We start from the raw sequence: 16,926 nt of genomic DNA, 5'->3' as shown, positions 1-16,926 counted from the left end.
GCGATCAGATCTTCCACGGCATAGAAGACATCGGACTGTGCACTTAATGCGGAACTCTGGCATGATGGAGGGTCAAGACATTTCTAAAAAGCAAGTCGACCCTGAGAACATGACAGTTACATGTATCATACCTCCACCATCTTGAGTTGCTTCATCGTCCTCGACATTCTAAGTGCTTATCTATTGGATGAGTGCATCTCAGTCCAGCCGCCGTCGTGAGGGATAGTGCACATACTAGCATCGCGTGCATAGCGATTGAGGTATAGCCTCTCTTGGAGGAACAATGCTCAAGCTTCCGCTTTGCATGCAGCGGCATCCTGTGCCGCTGGGAATTGAGTTCGTGCATCCTTGATTCTCGAACACCCGCCTGCATGTTCCACACCACGCGCGAGACGCTGAAATCCTCCGATTCCTGCAAGGTGGCCCAGCTCTCTGGGAATCCAGATCCAAATGGCGGCGGCACGTACACATGGCTGAAGTCCATAACCGCCGATTCTATGCACCCAAGCCTGCAGTTCAGCGGAAGGTGTCGCAAGGATCGGTTGACTAAAATGATCTTTCAGACTTGTCCGAGTCATGAGCAGTGCGAAACATGCGGCTCCCGATGACACAATCCGCATTTTCCAGCGTTGATGTTACTATAACATCTGGACAATGTATCCCAACCTCATTTTCCTATTGTTCTCGATTCAACAATCAGATGAGACAACTTGATTTAACCCACCACATCGCTTCGCACGAACCTCGGCAGGATGCCGAATCTCAAATTCTCTGGGTGAACGCAATCGAGCACGGTGCCATCCAGTGTGGTTATCGTGCGAATCCCCACCTTGACACGGTTGGTATATTCTCCATCCCAAATGATCAAATCCTCCCTGCGCCAGAGATATCTCATTTGATCAAGCGTCCGAACCACTCAACGGTGCCCCCTGGCTGGTGGCACATCAATAAGTGGATGACGTGAAGACGGTCAAGCACCCGGCGAGTCGACACCATCGTAGGTCCCGTTGCCGCTGGGCGAAAGGCGCAACGAGTAAACCCCTCATTGCAAGCTAGAGCGCAGCTGGCTCCTGATCTCAAGTACCTGTCTGCCCTCGGTGCAGTTCCAGCTTAACCCGTAGCAGACAGATGAGAAGGACCCTTCATTCTCAGCACCCCTTACGTGTCTCTCCCTTCCGAGAATCAGTGCCTCGCTGGGTCCTCATAGTTCTATAGAACTGCGCAGTCCATTTAGGTAGCTTTGTTCTCTCGCCTTCACTTCCGGTTGAGGGGCCACTATGTATTCAGGCTTCATTGAGTAGGTAAACTAGAGGTAAGTCTGGGGCAGTGGTTTGGGCTTGGCATGTCGTTGAGAGCGCTCACGTGACCTAGTACATTACTCGTTGATGTAGTCACCTCGGCTCAACCACTTCAGCTTCAAACCAGGTTTATTGAGAAAAATAATGCCATTTGAACCTAAGAAGCTTTTTTGCGGAGTAGGCTAAATGGCTGTCCTTGTTGCTGTAGCGAAAATACATATCGGTGGCGATTGCGTCTGATATTCTGTCGAACTATGAAGATATATATTTTGTCTATTATGACAAAACGTCCACAGCCAACCTCAGGCAAAGACACATCCACCAAAAGACTCAGCTACAGTAGGCCCTCGTCATGGTATTGATTTGAACGGGATCATCAGTGTAGATCTAGTCATAGCACAGGTCCAGATTTAAGCATCGTACAGCGCGCAGTAGGTATCCAATCCCCCCCGCGGAGAAAACATGTCTCGATTCCCTGTTTGACAAAGCCCACAGTCCACTTCTACTACTTCGGCCGAGACTACTCTGTACCTCCTTCAACTGCTCAAGTTAACAGCCTTCAACAATGTCTTATTAATGCAATCGTCTCATTCGCTAGTCCACCTGCCCTCATGATGACGTCCCTGCCATGGCTCAACGGTGTGGGTCGATCGTCACGGCTGGATCGGGAGAGTTAATTCGGCCGATCTGTCGACGGCCAGATGACATTGACTATTGTCCTTTGAAGTTTACAATAACCAACTTTGTTGGATTGATCTCCAGATCTACATTCTCTCAGCAAAACCATACCGATTCTCAAGAACTTAGTTTTGAGAAGTCTACACTACCATGTCGAGTACATCCGGTATGTCCGGGTCTATCCCGTCTACTTTTGGATGGAAGCAAGAAAAGGATGTTCGAGCTAATCAAATTCCTCACCTACAGACCTCCCGCAATACCCCTTCGCCCGCCCCGAAAAGTCCTACGACCCTCCTGCCGAACTTAAGCGTCTTCGAGATAAAGGACCAGTTCATAGAATCCAGCTATTCGACGGGACACCGGCTTGGATTGTAACGAGGCACAATGAAGTTTGTGAGCTGTTGAGTAAGGATAAACTTTCAAACGTAAGCTGATCCAAGCAACCCCGAACAAGAAAGGCAAATGCTAAAGCGAAGGAAATACCAGGCCCGATACAATTTCGACGGATACCCCGAGATCCACCCCGGTACAAAGAAAGAGGGCGTCACGCCAACATTCGTGCACATGGATGATCCGGAACATGCGAAGCAGAGGTAAAGCCATGTTACCTATTAGCCTAGATACTGTTAGAGCTCGACTAACGTACAACAGAGCAATGGTCGAATCCCTCTTCACAAAATCCACCACCGAAAAACTTCGACCACAAGTCCAATCGATCGTCGACAGCCTCCTATCAAACATCAAGAAAAAAGGATGCAAAGAGGGTCCCGTCGATCTTGTCTCAATGCTCGCCACACCACTTAACCCAAAAGTCCTCCTGCAGACTATCTTTGCCGTCTCCGAACTCGAGACCGAGAAGCTTTTAAACAGCTCGACTGAACTCGGCGGCACAAGCGGCACAGCAACTGAATCAGACCATACAGACCTGCACGACTTCATGAGCCGGCTCGTTGAAGAACGCACCAAGAGCCCGAAACATCCGGACGAGGATATCGTCAGCAAGCTTGTAACGGAGCAATTGAAGCCCGGGAATATCACGCGCGACCAGCTTATCACGAGCATCTATATGATTTTCGTTGCCGGGAACTCGGCGATCATGAGTTCTGTTGCGCTCGGGATCCTAAGTCTCCTTTTGCATCCGGATCAGTTGGAGGAGGTTAAGAGGGATCCTGGCCTTGCGGGGAATGTTGTTGAGGAGACGCTGAGATTTCATACCCCGTCTGCACTGAATAGTCGGCGCGTTGCGACGGCTGATGTCGAGTTAGGTGGAAAGGTACGTTCCATCCCCTTGACCCCTTCAATCCATTCATCAGCAAAGCTAATGAAGGTACGTAATTAGGAGATAAAGAAAGGCACAGGCCTAATCGGCTCCGTCCGCTCCGCAAACCGCGACGAGCGCGTGTACACCTCCCCCGACACCTTCAACATCCACCGCAACATCGACAAGAACAAGAACCTGGCATTCGGGTACGGCCCGCATAACTGTCAGGGGCAGTGGCTTTCGCGGTTGGAGTTGGAGGCTGTTTTTGGTACGTATGGTACATTCCTTGCCCTTTTTGATAGTGTAGGATATGGTTGTGGGTGAAATGATACTGATTGTGTTGAGCAGGCTCGATTTTGCAGAAACTGCCTAATCTCCGTCTTGCTGTGAAGCCCGAGAAATTGGAGTATACGCCGGGTACGCAGAATGTGGGTGTTGCAAAGTTGCCTGTTTATTTTGATTAAGTTAGTTTGGAGGAGTCTCGGCAGATCCTAGTATGATATGTCCAATATTAACCGAATAGCAACATATTGCAATTTGCATCGATCTGTACTCCATAACTACGTGCTCTGTACTCCGTAGATCTCCACCCGGATCGCCCAGAACAGTGGAGAGTGAGAGTGGGGAAGTGCAAGCGACAAGCTTTCGGTAGAATGTAGATCCACTTGACGAGAAATGAGATCATTTTGACTTAATAATATCATGGTCACGCAGTTGATCCTCGATCATGGCCCCATCGGTGATTCTACAGAGTAGGCTTGTTACGTAGTTGTAGGCAGTGGACAGTGGAACTAGCCTTGCGTAACTTAGCTGTAGCCAAGGAACTGGAACCAGAATTTGGTCTTAGGCATATCTCATCTTACCCCGGTCTTGGTAGTTAACTTCTGTACAGGGAAGGGGCAGTCTCCGTTGGAAAGATATACATACTCACCTGTCTCCTGAATCCCGGGGTTAGAAGTACCACGTACCTGGTTTTCAGAAACCTTCTATCTTGTACGGCAACAACCGGGGCATAGGTAAATCAATGCGAACACTGCGAACACCATGCGCCAACCATCCACCCCATCACGCGCCTCCCCCTCAACTTCAACCACAGGGCACCCCGGCTCCTCATTATCCGAAATAAAAAACGAACCAGACTGGACCGCACAACCAGGCCATCACCGCCTCGGCCTCCGTAACTCCTGCGGTCGATACGCAGGCCAAACGCATATAGGCGATGAGCCTGGTGAAAGTCCCGCGGGTGTAAATGAGGCGAGGGAGGAGGTGAGGGTATTGAAGGAGAAAGTTGGCAGGGGGGAACTTGTTAGTTGGAGGGGGGTTATTGAGGATGAAGCTGATCGGGAGGTATGCTATACTTACTTTCCTCATTTTGCTATTGGGGGTAATTAACGTGTTCACAGGCGTTTCATTTGAAGCATCCTAGTAAGAGGCCGCCTGGGTGGCGGTATGTTCCTGCTTTCACGGAAGATTGGGTTAAGGAGGGGCAGGAGTGGCCTGCTAATGTTGAGAGGAGGAAGAGGGAAGAGGAGGAGAGAAAGAACAAAGAGGAGCAAGAGAAGCAGCAAAAACAAAATGAAAGTAAAGATGATAACGACGACGAGGAAAAGAAGGAGCAGGAGGAGCCAGAAAACCAGCAAGAAGCCCAAGACCAAGAGGAAGAAGACTCCAACGGCCTGGACAAATTCACACCCACAGAAATGGCTCTCCTCCGCGCCATCCAACATGAAAAAGACCACATGAACAACCTGCAGCAAAACAACGGCCAGGGCACATCCCCCGTATCAAACAACATTCCAACATCGATAGACACAGCGGACCAATTCACACCAGACAACTGGATCCCGCGCTCTCCGTCTCTAATCCGCCTAACAGGGAAACTTCCACTCAACGCCGAACCCCCCTTATCAGCCTTACACAACGCAGGCCTAATTACACCGAACGAATTGCACTATGTGAGAAGCCACGGCCCAGTCCCAAAGTTAGTCTGGGAGTTCCACGAAATCGAAATCGATGGCCGGGTGAATCTATCAATGCGCGAACTCGCGAACAACTTCGAACCAATCAACATCCCTATCTTGTTAGCATGCGACAACGGCCGCCGCAAAGAACTGAACATGCGCAAGCAAACAACGGGCTTCAACTGGGGCCCCGGCGGCGTAGGCTGCGCATACTGGAAGGGTCCACTATTGCGAAATGTCCTTTTAGCAGCTGGAATCCCAGAGCGCATGCCTGATTCTGGAAATAAGCGCTACTGGATCCATTTCGAAGGCGCGGATGAACCTAGCGAGGGGAAGTACGCTACTTCCATACCACTCGCCCACGTAATGGACCCCTTCAACGACGTGATACTAGCATACGAAATGAACGACCTCCCACTTCCGCCAGACCACGGGTATCCCGTGCGCGTGATGATACCAGGGTACGTCGGCGGGCGGTGTGTCAAATGGCTGAAGAAGATCTGGATCAGCGATAAAGAAAATGACTCGCATTACCACCGGTACGATAACAGGATGTTACCTGGTTTCGTCACAGATATGAGCAGTGAATTCGCGAAGATCCTCCTCGAACACCCGGATACAGCGTGCTACGAGCAGATAGTCAATTCCGTTATTGCGAGGCCGGCGCAGGGAGAGAGAATACCGTTATCCCAAATTAGGAAGGGGAGAAGTTATCGCGTTGCTGGGTTCGCGTATAGTGGGAGTGGACATCCCGTGCGACGAGTGGAAGTCTCGCTTGATGGGGGGAAAAACTGGCTTTATGCTATTAGACGGTTGCCGGATAGACCTGTCCGTCATGATGATAAGTTCTGGACGTGGGTTCATTGGCATATTGATATCGAACTTATACTCCTCGCGCAGGCAGAGAGTATCACCGTACGCGCCACCGACAGCGCAGAGAATACGCAGCCTCAGGACCTGCGATGGAATATCTCCGGAACAATGAATAACTGTTGGTACACGGTGAAAAGCTCGATGAATTACAGAAAAGACACAAAATCAGGAGACGTCCACCTCCTATTCCGACACCCCGTTGAGCCAGCGAATGGAAACGAGGGCTGGATGAAGCCGAGTGCCGAGAACCAGATCAAGGCCGCGGCGCAGGAGGCATCGGCACCAGAGAAGCAGTTCACGCGCGAGGAGATCGAGAAGCATAACACGAAGGAAGACTGCTGGATTGTTGTCAATGGGAAGGTGTATGATGCTACGAGTGTGCTTTCGTGGCATCCTGGTGGTCCTGGTCCAATTCTTGCGCATGCTGGACGGGTTCACCATGAGACCACGGAAGAGTACTCTAGTATTCATGATGATTATGCCACGTCGAAGTTGCAGGGTATGTTACATCCAGTAACCTATATAACATCTCTTCTAACGATATTTAGAATGCATCCTCGGAACCGTAACCGAAAAAGCAATGAAATACATCCAGAAAAACGCAGAAGAAGTCGCCAAAGAACGCGAACAAGCACCAGGGATACAAGGCCAAGCGCTAGAGAAACACCGCTGGGTCGCTGTAAAACTCGTCGACCGAAAACCCATCTCCCCAGATACAAGGGAATACACATTCCAACTACCCGAGGGCAAACCCGTCCTCGGCATCGGTGCCTGTCAGCATATCGAAATGGCTTTCCACATGAGAGACAAAATGGTCATAAGGCCATATACGCCGACCCTGCCTCTCCTCCCACGTCTCAATTCGCAATCAGAGTCAAACGCCGACGAAGAGGATAACCTCTCCTCATACCGCGACGGAAAAGGATCATTCATGCTAACAGTAAAAACGTACTTCCCAGACGAAACCCAACCAGGCGGGGCCCTCTCCAATATCCTGGACTGCTTACCCATTGGCGAAGAAGTCGACATCCGCGGCCCAACAGGGGACATCACCTACGAAGGAGACGGGTACTTCACAGTCTCCGGCGATAAAATACAGTATAAGCGGGTCTCCCTTGTCCTCGGCGGAACAGGGATAACACCGGGCTACGCGCTCATCGCACGAATAATGCTAAATAAAGACGACAAGACCGAGATCCGCGTTATAGACGCAAACAAAACGCCCGACGATATTCTTCTCCGCGACGAACTGGATAAATTCGAGAGGGAGAGTAACGGTCAGTTGAAGATCGCGCATGTTATTTCTTCACCGGGGTATGACTGGAAGGGGTTAAAGGGGCACGTCAACAAGGAGATTATCCGGGAGCATCTTTCTGAGCCGGCCGATGAGAATGTGGTTATTCTTTGTGGGCCGCCGGTCATGATTGAGAAGGCTGTTTTGCCTGCGCTGGATGGTGAGTTTCCATTGGAACCTTGTTCCTTGACTATAGGCGAATGCTAATGACGGTAGATTGGGGATATGTCAGGGACGAGAATATGCTTGGTCTATGATTGCCAATTGGCGATGCAGACGTCTAATGGACAGATATTAAACGGTTGCCTGGAAACAACTCGAGACCAGGACTAAGATGGTTTAGGGCCGCTGTGCTGTAACCCTACCTCGTATCCATTGCAGATCACCAAAAGCCAACAAACATCGCTCCTGAGTCTTTCCAAGCATTACGCCACACGTCATGGACACTGAAGCCGCAAAATAATGGATTAACCCAGCTTCTGCTCCTATATTCATAGCTCGAAGCACCCGGCCTCTCTGAGATCCAACGGCACTGAGAGAGGGTTGCAGGTGGCGGTGATGGCTCACCATACGATACGCCCCGTCCCGCCCCGCCCAAGCACGAGCGACCTGCATAACCCAACTCCAATCGGCTTCCACAGATGCGCAGTTACTAAACCACCTTTAGCATCATCCCGCCCGCCAAGCGTCACTCAGCCGCTCAAATACGACCTTCCCAACCGGGATCTGGGAGGTTTAAGTACCGCGTCGTGTCCGGTTGAACTTGCTTTCTCCAACTTTTCTTTTCAGGTGTCAATTGCGCCACCATACGGAACCATCATACATATAAAATCACATCTAGGTATATATAAGGACTGTCTTCAAAATGAAACACTCAACCATCCTCTTCCTTGCCCTCCACGCCACCGCCACAAACGCCTGGACATTCACCTGGCGCACATCATCCGGATCCGCAACAACAGAAAGCGGCACGGGACCAAGCTCCTGCATCGCCGTAAACCACGCAAAGGGCCAGATCTTTGCGGCTGACGGCGAAGGCGAAGAGAATATCAATATGCTCCTCTTTTCAAACGATGAGTGTGACGGTGAGCCGGCGGGAATGGCAACGGAGAACTTCGTTAAGGAGGCGAGTTTGGATTTGAAAGGGTTTCAGGTTGTTAGGGTTGATGGTGGGGATGGGGATGAGGAGGAGGATGATCTAGATCAGACGGTTACGTTGCCGACTGTTCCTGCTACTACCACTTTGCCCGCTACTTCGACCTCGACGGGGAGTGAAGATGAAGATGATCAGACGTTTACGCTTCCTACTGAGCCTGCGACAACAACATCTGCCGAATCCACGACCACAAGCGATGATACCAGTAGCAGTACCGAGTCGCCTACAGCAACGGAGACAGAGAGCGAAACGGATAGCGAAACGGATAGTGGCAGTGAGCCGTCACCTACCGAGACCGATTCCGAGAGTGAGACTGAGTCTGGCGAGGAGGATCCGGCGCCTACTGATGCTGGTTCGAGTCTTGGTTTTTCGAAGTCTGGGATTGCCGGTGTTGTGGTCTGTGCTCTTGTGGGCGGATGGGCTGTAGACGCGTTATTCTGATAATTTTACCTATATCCTTTATCCTGGAGAGGGGGCTGTGGAGGAGGACAAGGGGCAGGTAAGCTGCATATTATGGTCTAGTGTACAACCTGAAATGTACGAATTCATGCCTCATCTAACCTGTTCTTATTCAAACAATTCAAGGGATTCTTTCCCAAGCTTTGTTGCAAGTAATACTTCAAATGGGAGGACACATATAATAAATGCCTACTTCACTGCCCTCTGAATCGCTCTTATAATCTGTCGTTGATCAAAATAGTCTTTCTGTCTCTTTAAAAAGTCTCTTTACGCCAAAACACATATAACCCTCCTCACCACCATTTAGCAGATCACCACCCATCTCGATATCGCATCAAACCCTGAACAACCCAAGATGGGCACCAAACCAACCAACAAAACCACCCACCATGCCCAACCCAGGCCCTTTCACAACCGCAAACCGCACCCTCCTCCCAAGTTTCAGCCTCGTCGAAGCCCAAGATATAATAGAATAGAGAACTACTGGGGAACGGATAAGTGCGAGGGTGCGAAATAGGCTGTGTAGTTTGTACTTGGTGCTTGGGCAGTTTTGCAGCAAATTTGGAATTATTCGCGAGGTATTGGCTAGGAATACTGCATATACCCTGGGAAAAACTGACAGCAGGCTATCGACACCGGCAAAATTGCTAACGTCCCCAAAGATAGGGAGGACGATTTCCACTGGTAGAGCTCGGAAGGGATCGATCGCCATGGCTATCGAGGGTGACGAGCATTATAGGAGTGTGACTAAAGTGATGCCGTTGATCGCAAGTTGATCAATTCTCCCACCACCTACCTCAGCGGAAACGAAGCGATCTGAGATTCAATCATTTTCAGATTGCGGTCTAGACGCTTAGCGGAATTTCGCCACTGTTGTCCAGACCCCCCCGACCACCCCCTGGATTGTGGGCGACGATCGCCTACCTAATACCAGGCCGATCAGGTTCCACTTCGTTCCACTTCGTTCCACCAAACCACCACCATCAGGGCCTTTACTCCGTTCGGGTGTCGACCTTTGAACGCTAGATATCATACTGCGCAGAACGTCTTCGTTTTCTGCTTTTATATCTGAAATCATGCCGAACAAGAGTTGGAGGTGTCCGCATATCCATCCGTGCCTCTTGGGGTACTAGACACATCAACTTCGTATGAGCTTGATGTACCAGATGCCCGAGACCTGGTATCGACGGGCAAGAAAGGAGTGGAGGATACAATAACACTCACAAAAGGATTACTATAGAGAAAAATATTTGGGAGAACGTTGCGCAGAAGACTAATGTTGAGACCCCCGAGTCTAGTACTGAGGACAGGACACTCAGGATATTTGCAACGAAATCTCCCACGGCTCGATGGGTACATGGAAGTCGAATTTCCAAAAGGTGGTTGATTCCCACACCTTTATTTTCTGTCGGTGAGAGATTTTGGTTTAATACCGGACCCAGAGTCTCGGGAATGCCCAGGTACGCCCTTCCCTATCAGTTACCGTTTATCACCACATGCATCACTTTAAGGCCTTGGCTAGGGCCGCTGCTGAATACACGAATGGGGCAGTATTGGTCTAGAAAAGGCCGGATAGCGAATAGATCTTAAGTAGTACTTAGGGTTATTGTAATCCAGTGAGGCCCATGAAGCTAAGCACCACTGTGTAGGAAGGCACGATCAACGGTGCCTCTTGCATGCTCTTTAACACATGAAATGCACAAAGTCGCCATTTTACTTCTCTTTCAGTGGTCCTCAGTTGTGGTTTTTTTTCTTCGTTTGCTTCTGTTTATTTTGATTGTCCTGGCGGGCGTGGAGAGGATTCTCCCTAGACTCCCTCTGTGCCTGCGACATAGACTCACTGAATCATATGCCCAGCATCCAGGCTAGTTCGCGAGCTACGGTTTAGTAGTCGAAGTACGATAAAGCGCACGATTGGCCATGGCAAGAGTTCTACTCGAAACGGTCGGGTCCCAACGGTCGGTGAGAACGGGCGTCGGGAGGACCGACCAGGCATGGTCTTTAGTTTTACCCATCTGAGGTAGGTACGCAACCCCCAAAACCAAAAATGTCTGATAAGATATTGATGTATCAATTGTGCAAATCAAGACAGCCTAGTCCAATGGGGGGGTAGAAGCCGCGAAGCCAAGCGGAAGGAAAGGAGGAGGCATCAACCTCCAGCCACGAATTCTCAACGTCGAACCGTGCACATCATTGACTGGCAGTCGGTGATCCACGAGCTTGGCATTGCCTTCGGAAATGCTGGAGGTAGCAGGTAGCGAGTTCTTTCTTTGTCTGGGTCGTTGATCTCATTGCTTGGCCGGCGGCATCAAACAAAGAACGAAACTGGGCAATCAAAAGCTGCATGAATAAAGGCGCTGTCTACTCCCTTATCTGTCTGTTACTTCTGGACATCCTTGACATATTCGATGGACGATAAAAAATACCAAAATGAACCACCATGAGAATGTCAGTGCGGAATACCTGGCCGAATCGCGGGTTACGGAGCTTTATGTCGGCTACTCTGTGCCCATTCCCTGCATAATTGTGTCCACTGGCTTGCGCCTTTGGGCTGAATCGCGACTACATCGGCATTTACTAGCCTTTGATGATTGGCTGATGGTTGCAGCAACGGTTGGTCATCTGCAATCTCGATGTCGCAACGTTACTGACAATGCATGGTTAGTGTGTCAGTGTCGCCCTATGTGCGGTCGCAATTGCGCTGGGCCCCGTGAAGGGACTGGGCAGACACGGCGCGGCATTAAAGGAGGAGAGCTTTCGTGCCATTCATATCGTAAGGCCACCTCTCTGAAAGCCTGAATATCTCCATGCACAACTCATTCAATAGGGCAACTACGCTATTGGGCACCTCTATCAATTCGCGCTCGCCTTGACCAAATTTCCAGTCCTCGCTCTGTACTACCGCGCTCTTTTGTCAAAGGCCATGCGTAGAGTAGTCATCGGCACGACGACGCTCATCATCATGTGGCTCCTTGGTATGGAGGTACTGCTAATCATCAACTATCGCGATCTCCGAGCAACATGGGAAGCAGCCGCCCATGAGAAATTCGCCAATGACCCCGGCTGCACGTCGAGCTACTTTAACAACATCTTCAACATGATCTTGGACATTTGGATCTTCGTCATGCCCATACCAGTCGTCTCTAAGCTGAAGCTGCCGCTTGAAAAGAAACTGGGTCTTGGGTTCTTGTTTTCGATTGGTTTAGCGTATGTATATCTGCGCGATACATGATGATCAATGCTGAGGTCGAGGTGATTAGAACATGCAGCATAAGTGCCACCCGGATAGCATACATTGAAGCGTCCTGCGACGACGATTCAACTTGTAAGTGGCCAACCACGAAGATTCCATATCTCCTATTCAGATTGATCTAACAGTATAAAGGGACCATCGTCCCTTTCTTCATCCTCTCAATGTGGGAGCCTTTAGGTGGGATTCTCTGTGCCAACCTCCCAATCACCTACAAGCCCCTCGCAACATGTCTGGGGTCTCGAAAGAAGGATGCTTCGTCAGGGGCTGCAACGCCCGAAGGAAGCCCCCACAGCTGGTATTATTTCCACAGAAAGATGCAGCGACAGCGGCGACAGAGGAGCCTCCATCCGGAGCTTGAGTCAACAGGGTGGACAGGGTATACCAGGACAACGAGCAGTGAGCGTATTCTTCTTGAGCCGATGGATGCGGGGAATCTTCTGGTTAGCGAGAGCCGGGACAAGGCCGCGAAGACTTTTGATGATCGTGGAGGTGCGGCCAACGTTTGATACTGCTTTTGCGGGTCATGATTGTACGATTAGGAAGTAATAGATCTACACTTGGAGTGGAAATTGTGTGTTTGCTGAATGTCAACGAGCTATACTGTCTGGACCACACTACTTATTCTTCCATCAAACAGTATCCCCAAAGGCCGCACATTAAAATCAGTGCGCCATCCTCTCCTTCCTCATCCCCAACTCCTCAACCATCTCAACACCCAACCTCGTAGCCTCATCCAGATCCTCCTCGACATCCAACCCAAGCAATGCATTCTGCACCTTCCCCGATAAATCGGCACTCTCACCGGCCCAAAACGCCCTAGCGTACAACAACTTGCTGAACCCCGCCATATTTCCCCCGTTCACCATGGCCAGCCCATCCGCGTACCGCGTCTTGCTATCCTCATAGTAAATCTTCCAGTCAGAGTCAGAGGTGTTGGTAACGCGCTTCACAGACTCGAATATATCTCTCTGACTCAGACAGAAGGATTGGATGTAAAGCGGCTTATTGAAGAAGCTTGCCAGCGTCACCTCCTCTTCAACATCCCCATCCACAGGTGAAATAGGCAAACTCAACACTTTCGCAACACCCTCCCCAACCAGATCCATAGAACTCATCGAAATCCCCACATCACCCTGGTCATAAAACGTCATCCTCCTCTTTTCAAAATCAAACCCAAACCTCGCACTCCCACCAGCAAGACTATACTCGTACCAAAACCCACAGCAGACACTGATCCACTTCATACCCAACTTCTCAATTTCATCCCTTTGCGCCTTTGCAACAGGTCCCAACAGTGTGTCTCGTCCGAATTTCTCGTCCGCAATGTCGGGGCCGTAGCTGTTTGGGATTATAAACTGAACGCCTGCTTTTGACGCGGCGTTGATGAGCATAGAGTGGGTTTGGCGCGGGGCGGTCGGGGAGAGGGTTATTATGAGCATTTGCACGGCGTGGGTTTGCAGTGCGGTGATTAGGGTGGTTTCGTCGGCGTAGTTGACATGGGCGACTTCCACGCCCTGTGGGAGGGTATTTGTGCTACCCGTCCGGGAGAGGGCTGTTACTTTGAACCGGCTGCTGGCGAGGAGGGATGCTGTCATATGTTTGCCTATTGTGCCGCCAGCCTGTGTGGATTTGTTAGTGGATACGGTGAGTACTGAATATGATAAAGGGCGACTTACACCGACGATAGCGACGCGCTCAATAGCGTTCTTAAATCCCGTAGGCTGGGCTTTGGCGTAGGGCGTCATATTGGACGGTTTGGCCGGTTGATGTTGAGGCTGAAGTAAGAGGTGAGGGCGTCACTAATGAAGTTGAGCTCATATAAATGCAGAGCTGGCGACAGGTATTCCGCTTGAACTCTGAGGCAAGAGTGGTTAAGCTTTAAATCTTATAAATCCATTTCACAGTCCAAAGAATTGGCCTATTTATACCTGGGCCTCTTTCGGTCTATCATACTAGGTATACAAATTCCGAGCCTCTCGATCTCGGCCTTACCCAATCTTCGGACTAGACAACCTATTCTGGTTGGACCATATGGTTAGATCAGACATCGTTTAGAGCTTAACAACAAGGAATACTTAGTTAGTATAGACCGAGACGTAAGCCATACCTACCTAACACAGGCAGCGGTGGGTATCATAATGAGGCTGATAATCCCGCGCCGCTCCCGTCCGCACGTAACTCCGCACGTAAGTCCGCTCTTGAGCCGCACTGAACTCCGACGACAACTGACTGGGACGATTTGTGTAGATCCTCGGTGGTGATTGCTACTTTAGGAAAAATCAATGACGTATCGGTATGAATATGAGGTTTACCTTACTCTTGAGCAGTGAGCCTTAATCATAAGTTCTTTCTAGGTTACTCCCGCGGACGTCGGAATGCGGACCATACATTGTGGAGCTACCCAAGATCATACGAGCATCGCCCGAGGAAGTAGAGAATGTCTATAAGTATAGTCTCTCATTACCATCTTCGCCTCGGTGCCCTCAGACCAACCAACATAAGACCAATCCCGCTCCGCCACCGCCGCACTAAAGAGTCCCATCAGTCCCAAGCATCGACAAATAAGGCTCAATGAAGAACTGATCCCAGTCAATCTCCCAATCAATATCCGGCACACCACTGAGATTCAGAGTATTCGCGTCCCCTTGTGACTCCGGTCGCTCAGGGTAGAACTGGTAACTCGATTCAACGGCTTCTAACTGCTCGAGTTCCCTTCTCTTCTTGGCTGTCTTGAGAGTGAGCAAATGCCGCGCGATGGAAAGTGCCTCGCGCGTCATGACGGTGTCAGCTGTTTTTGCTAGGTTTTCGAGACCCTTGAATGCAACTTCTATATGCGGAGTTGCGATCGGCGAATCAAGGGCCAATAGCACAGTGATATATTGGAATACACTGCCGATGACGTTCCAGAATAGGCGGCCCTGTGTAGCTTGTTTCTCTGCGGCTTTTACAGCGGCGTTCCCGCTTTCGATGATGAAGGTAATGGCGTCGTCTGGGATGCGGGACTTTAGTTGGTAAAGGCGGCGGAAGAAGCAGAAGGCTATTTCGGCCTGGGTAATGAGGAGGAAGGGGTTTGTTGATTGGAAGTCGCGCAGTGGTTTAAAATGCGCTAGGATTTCCTCGGTGGGCGTTGAAGGTTTCCCGTCAAGCTGAACGGTGGAATTCGACGACGGGATAATCTGGATTAACTTAACGAATTCATCCGTGTCGGACCCTGGAACCGGTGTAATAGTTTGGCAGGTCACCGCGCGAAACTGGACAGGCGAGCGATCATATTCATAGCAAATCATAATATGCCCAGACCATGAGATCCAGAAGATCCGTCGCAGTTGTTCGGCGGTATGCCCCAGCGCCGCGGAACCAGGGATAGATGCCATTTTCCTTATATTCTCTTCCTCGTGCAGTCCTATTGCTTCGCAGAGGTGCATCTGCGTGCATGAGGCGATCCACGCGTTGCTGGGGCGCGTTGTTGCTCGTAGGTACATTACCCGTAGTCCCCAAGCGATGACATGGTCTATACCGTGTAATCGCATCGAGGACGGGTCGTCGAGTATATCCTTGGCGTATTGCACCAGGTCAGGCTCTCGCGGGTGGCGATTGGGAAAGAGGAATGAGCCGAGAGCAGCTGTGCCGGCGGCCACAGCGGAAAAGGCGACTGCGCTTCTGCCGGAACTAGCAACATGATAGTAGTCGTGGCATCGCTGGGTATAGATCTTGGGATTGGTCAAGTCGAAGATGGGTCCCAGGATCGAGAAGAAGACATTTGAGAAGAAGCTGAGGTCGGCCTCTGAGATTAGATCTCCAAGGAACCCGTGAGCGTTTGATGCCTCTTCGGGCCTGATGCCGAAGTTGTAGGCAAAGGACCGCATCTGTGGAGGGTTGTCAGACCCAAATGCCGCGCCTAAGATATGCGGAAACGCCATGGCCGACGATGCGCCGGAATGTCTGAACTTCTGCTCGTCGAAGATCCCCGGGGATGCGCCAGCTACAGTGGCGGGGCTCTGGGTCGACGAACCAAGCGCCCGGCTGGAGTCGGGGGCTCGCTCTCTGTGAGGTTGACTCCTCGGCCCTGGACTAGGTGCTGTGGGGGGGCCATTCGTCGGGCGAGTTGCACCACCCGCGTTGAGACTAACCCGCTGGGTATCTCGCCGAAGAGATGGATTTTTGTGCGCAGGCTGCACATTCCTGCTTTCTTCATCGGCGTATCGGCAGGTGTATCCATAGTTTGTGCACATGGTACACGGATACACGATATCGCATTTCCGCTTGCGCGCATGGCACGGGATGCATGCCTTCCTTGCGCGCTTGCGCTTTCCGAGAGTAGTCGACATGACAGTATGCTCATGAGAGTGCCGAGACAGCTTTAGCAGACTTGGGGACTTAACTGGCCATGTAAAAGGTCACCAGGAATGCGAGTCTGTTTTCTTGGCGGTCCTGGTACAATTTGGATATTCGGCCTTCCGCTCGACGCTTCAACACCAGGCTTGTATAGGAGCCATTTCTGGATGGTCAGAAAATTCCCATCGGCTTGACAATGATTTTGCTTGCTTCAATTGTGGTGCCTGCATGATGTTATCCTGAAACTGGGATGCTGGTCTCAGCCGCAGGGGCCAAAGGTCACATGACCTCCCGGAATACCCGACAGGGCGTGGCGTAGTCGGGTAGGGCTATGCGTGAGTTGGTAGCAACGGCATTC

The 16,926-nt window shown here is 50.7% G+C and overlaps 6 protein-coding genes across 6 annotated transcripts; 4 read left to right on the top strand and 2 right to left on the bottom strand.

The window, feature by feature from the left end:
• Positions 1-2,126: 2,126 nt before the first annotated feature.
• BDV14DRAFT_207392 (cytochrome P450) lies at positions 2,127-3,857 on the top strand (the record flags this gene model as incomplete). The annotated part of the gene is made up of 6 exons (XM_073775131.1): positions 2,127-2,142; positions 2,223-2,401; positions 2,463-2,569; positions 2,628-3,249; positions 3,316-3,505; positions 3,586-3,857. The coding sequence occupies 6 exons, from the start codon at positions 2,127-2,129 to the stop codon at positions 3,699-3,701; spliced, it is 1,230 nt and encodes a 409-aa protein (XP_073630465.1). The 3' UTR covers positions 3,702-3,857.
• Positions 3,858-4,281: 424 nt separating this feature from the next.
• BDV14DRAFT_207391 (nitrate reductase) lies at positions 4,282-7,622 on the top strand (the record flags this gene model as incomplete). Its single annotated transcript, XM_073775130.1, has 4 exons — positions 4,282-4,584; positions 4,641-6,570; positions 6,620-7,525; positions 7,582-7,622. The coding sequence occupies 4 exons, from the start codon at positions 4,282-4,284 to the stop codon at positions 7,620-7,622; spliced, it is 3,180 nt and encodes a 1,059-aa protein (XP_073630464.1).
• Positions 7,623-8,069: 447 nt separating this feature from the next.
• BDV14DRAFT_169363 (uncharacterized protein) lies at positions 8,070-9,151 on the top strand. The gene has a single exon (XM_073768027.1). It carries the CDS (start codon positions 8,231-8,233, stop codon positions 8,960-8,962), a length of 732 nt encoding a protein of 243 aa, XP_073630463.1. The 5' UTR covers positions 8,070-8,230; the 3' UTR covers positions 8,963-9,151.
• Positions 9,152-11,371: 2,220 nt separating this feature from the next.
• Positions 11,372-12,830, top strand: BDV14DRAFT_169361 (uncharacterized protein). Its single transcript, XM_073768026.1, has 5 exons — positions 11,372-11,593; positions 11,646-11,753; positions 11,808-12,187; positions 12,241-12,305; positions 12,366-12,830. Exons 1-5 carry the CDS (start codon positions 11,411-11,413, stop codon positions 12,737-12,739), a joined length of 1,110 nt encoding a protein of 369 aa, XP_073630462.1. The 5' UTR covers positions 11,372-11,410; the 3' UTR covers positions 12,740-12,830.
• Positions 12,831-12,873: 43 nt separating this feature from the next.
• BDV14DRAFT_207389 (NAD(P)-binding protein) lies at positions 12,874-14,364 on the bottom strand. Its single transcript, XM_073775129.1, has 2 exons — positions 13,910-14,364; positions 12,874-13,852 (listed from the first exon to the last, which is right to left on the bottom strand). The coding sequence occupies exons 1-2, from the start codon at positions 13,976-13,978 to the stop codon at positions 12,896-12,898; spliced, it is 1,026 nt and encodes a 341-aa protein (XP_073630461.1). The 5' UTR covers positions 13,979-14,364; the 3' UTR covers positions 12,874-12,895.
• BDV14DRAFT_25949 (uncharacterized protein) lies at positions 14,365-16,789 on the bottom strand. Its single transcript, XM_073776392.1, has 2 exons — positions 14,551-16,789; positions 14,365-14,500 (listed from the first exon to the last, which is right to left on the bottom strand). The coding sequence occupies exon 1, from the start codon at positions 16,559-16,561 to the stop codon at positions 14,762-14,764; it is 1,800 nt and encodes a 599-aa protein (XP_073630460.1). The 5' UTR covers positions 16,562-16,789; the 3' UTR covers positions 14,365-14,500; positions 14,551-14,761.
• Between the last annotated feature and the right edge of the window lie 137 nt (positions 16,790-16,926).

Source organism: Aspergillus stella-maris, assembly GCF_047715825.1.
Source record: "Aspergillus stella-maris strain CBS 113639 unplaced genomic scaffold BDV14scaffold_13, whole genome shotgun sequence".
Taxonomy (NCBI): domain Eukaryota; kingdom Fungi; phylum Ascomycota; class Eurotiomycetes; order Eurotiales; family Aspergillaceae; genus Aspergillus; species Aspergillus stella-maris.
This window is presented reverse-complemented; position numbering and strand designations above follow the sequence as displayed.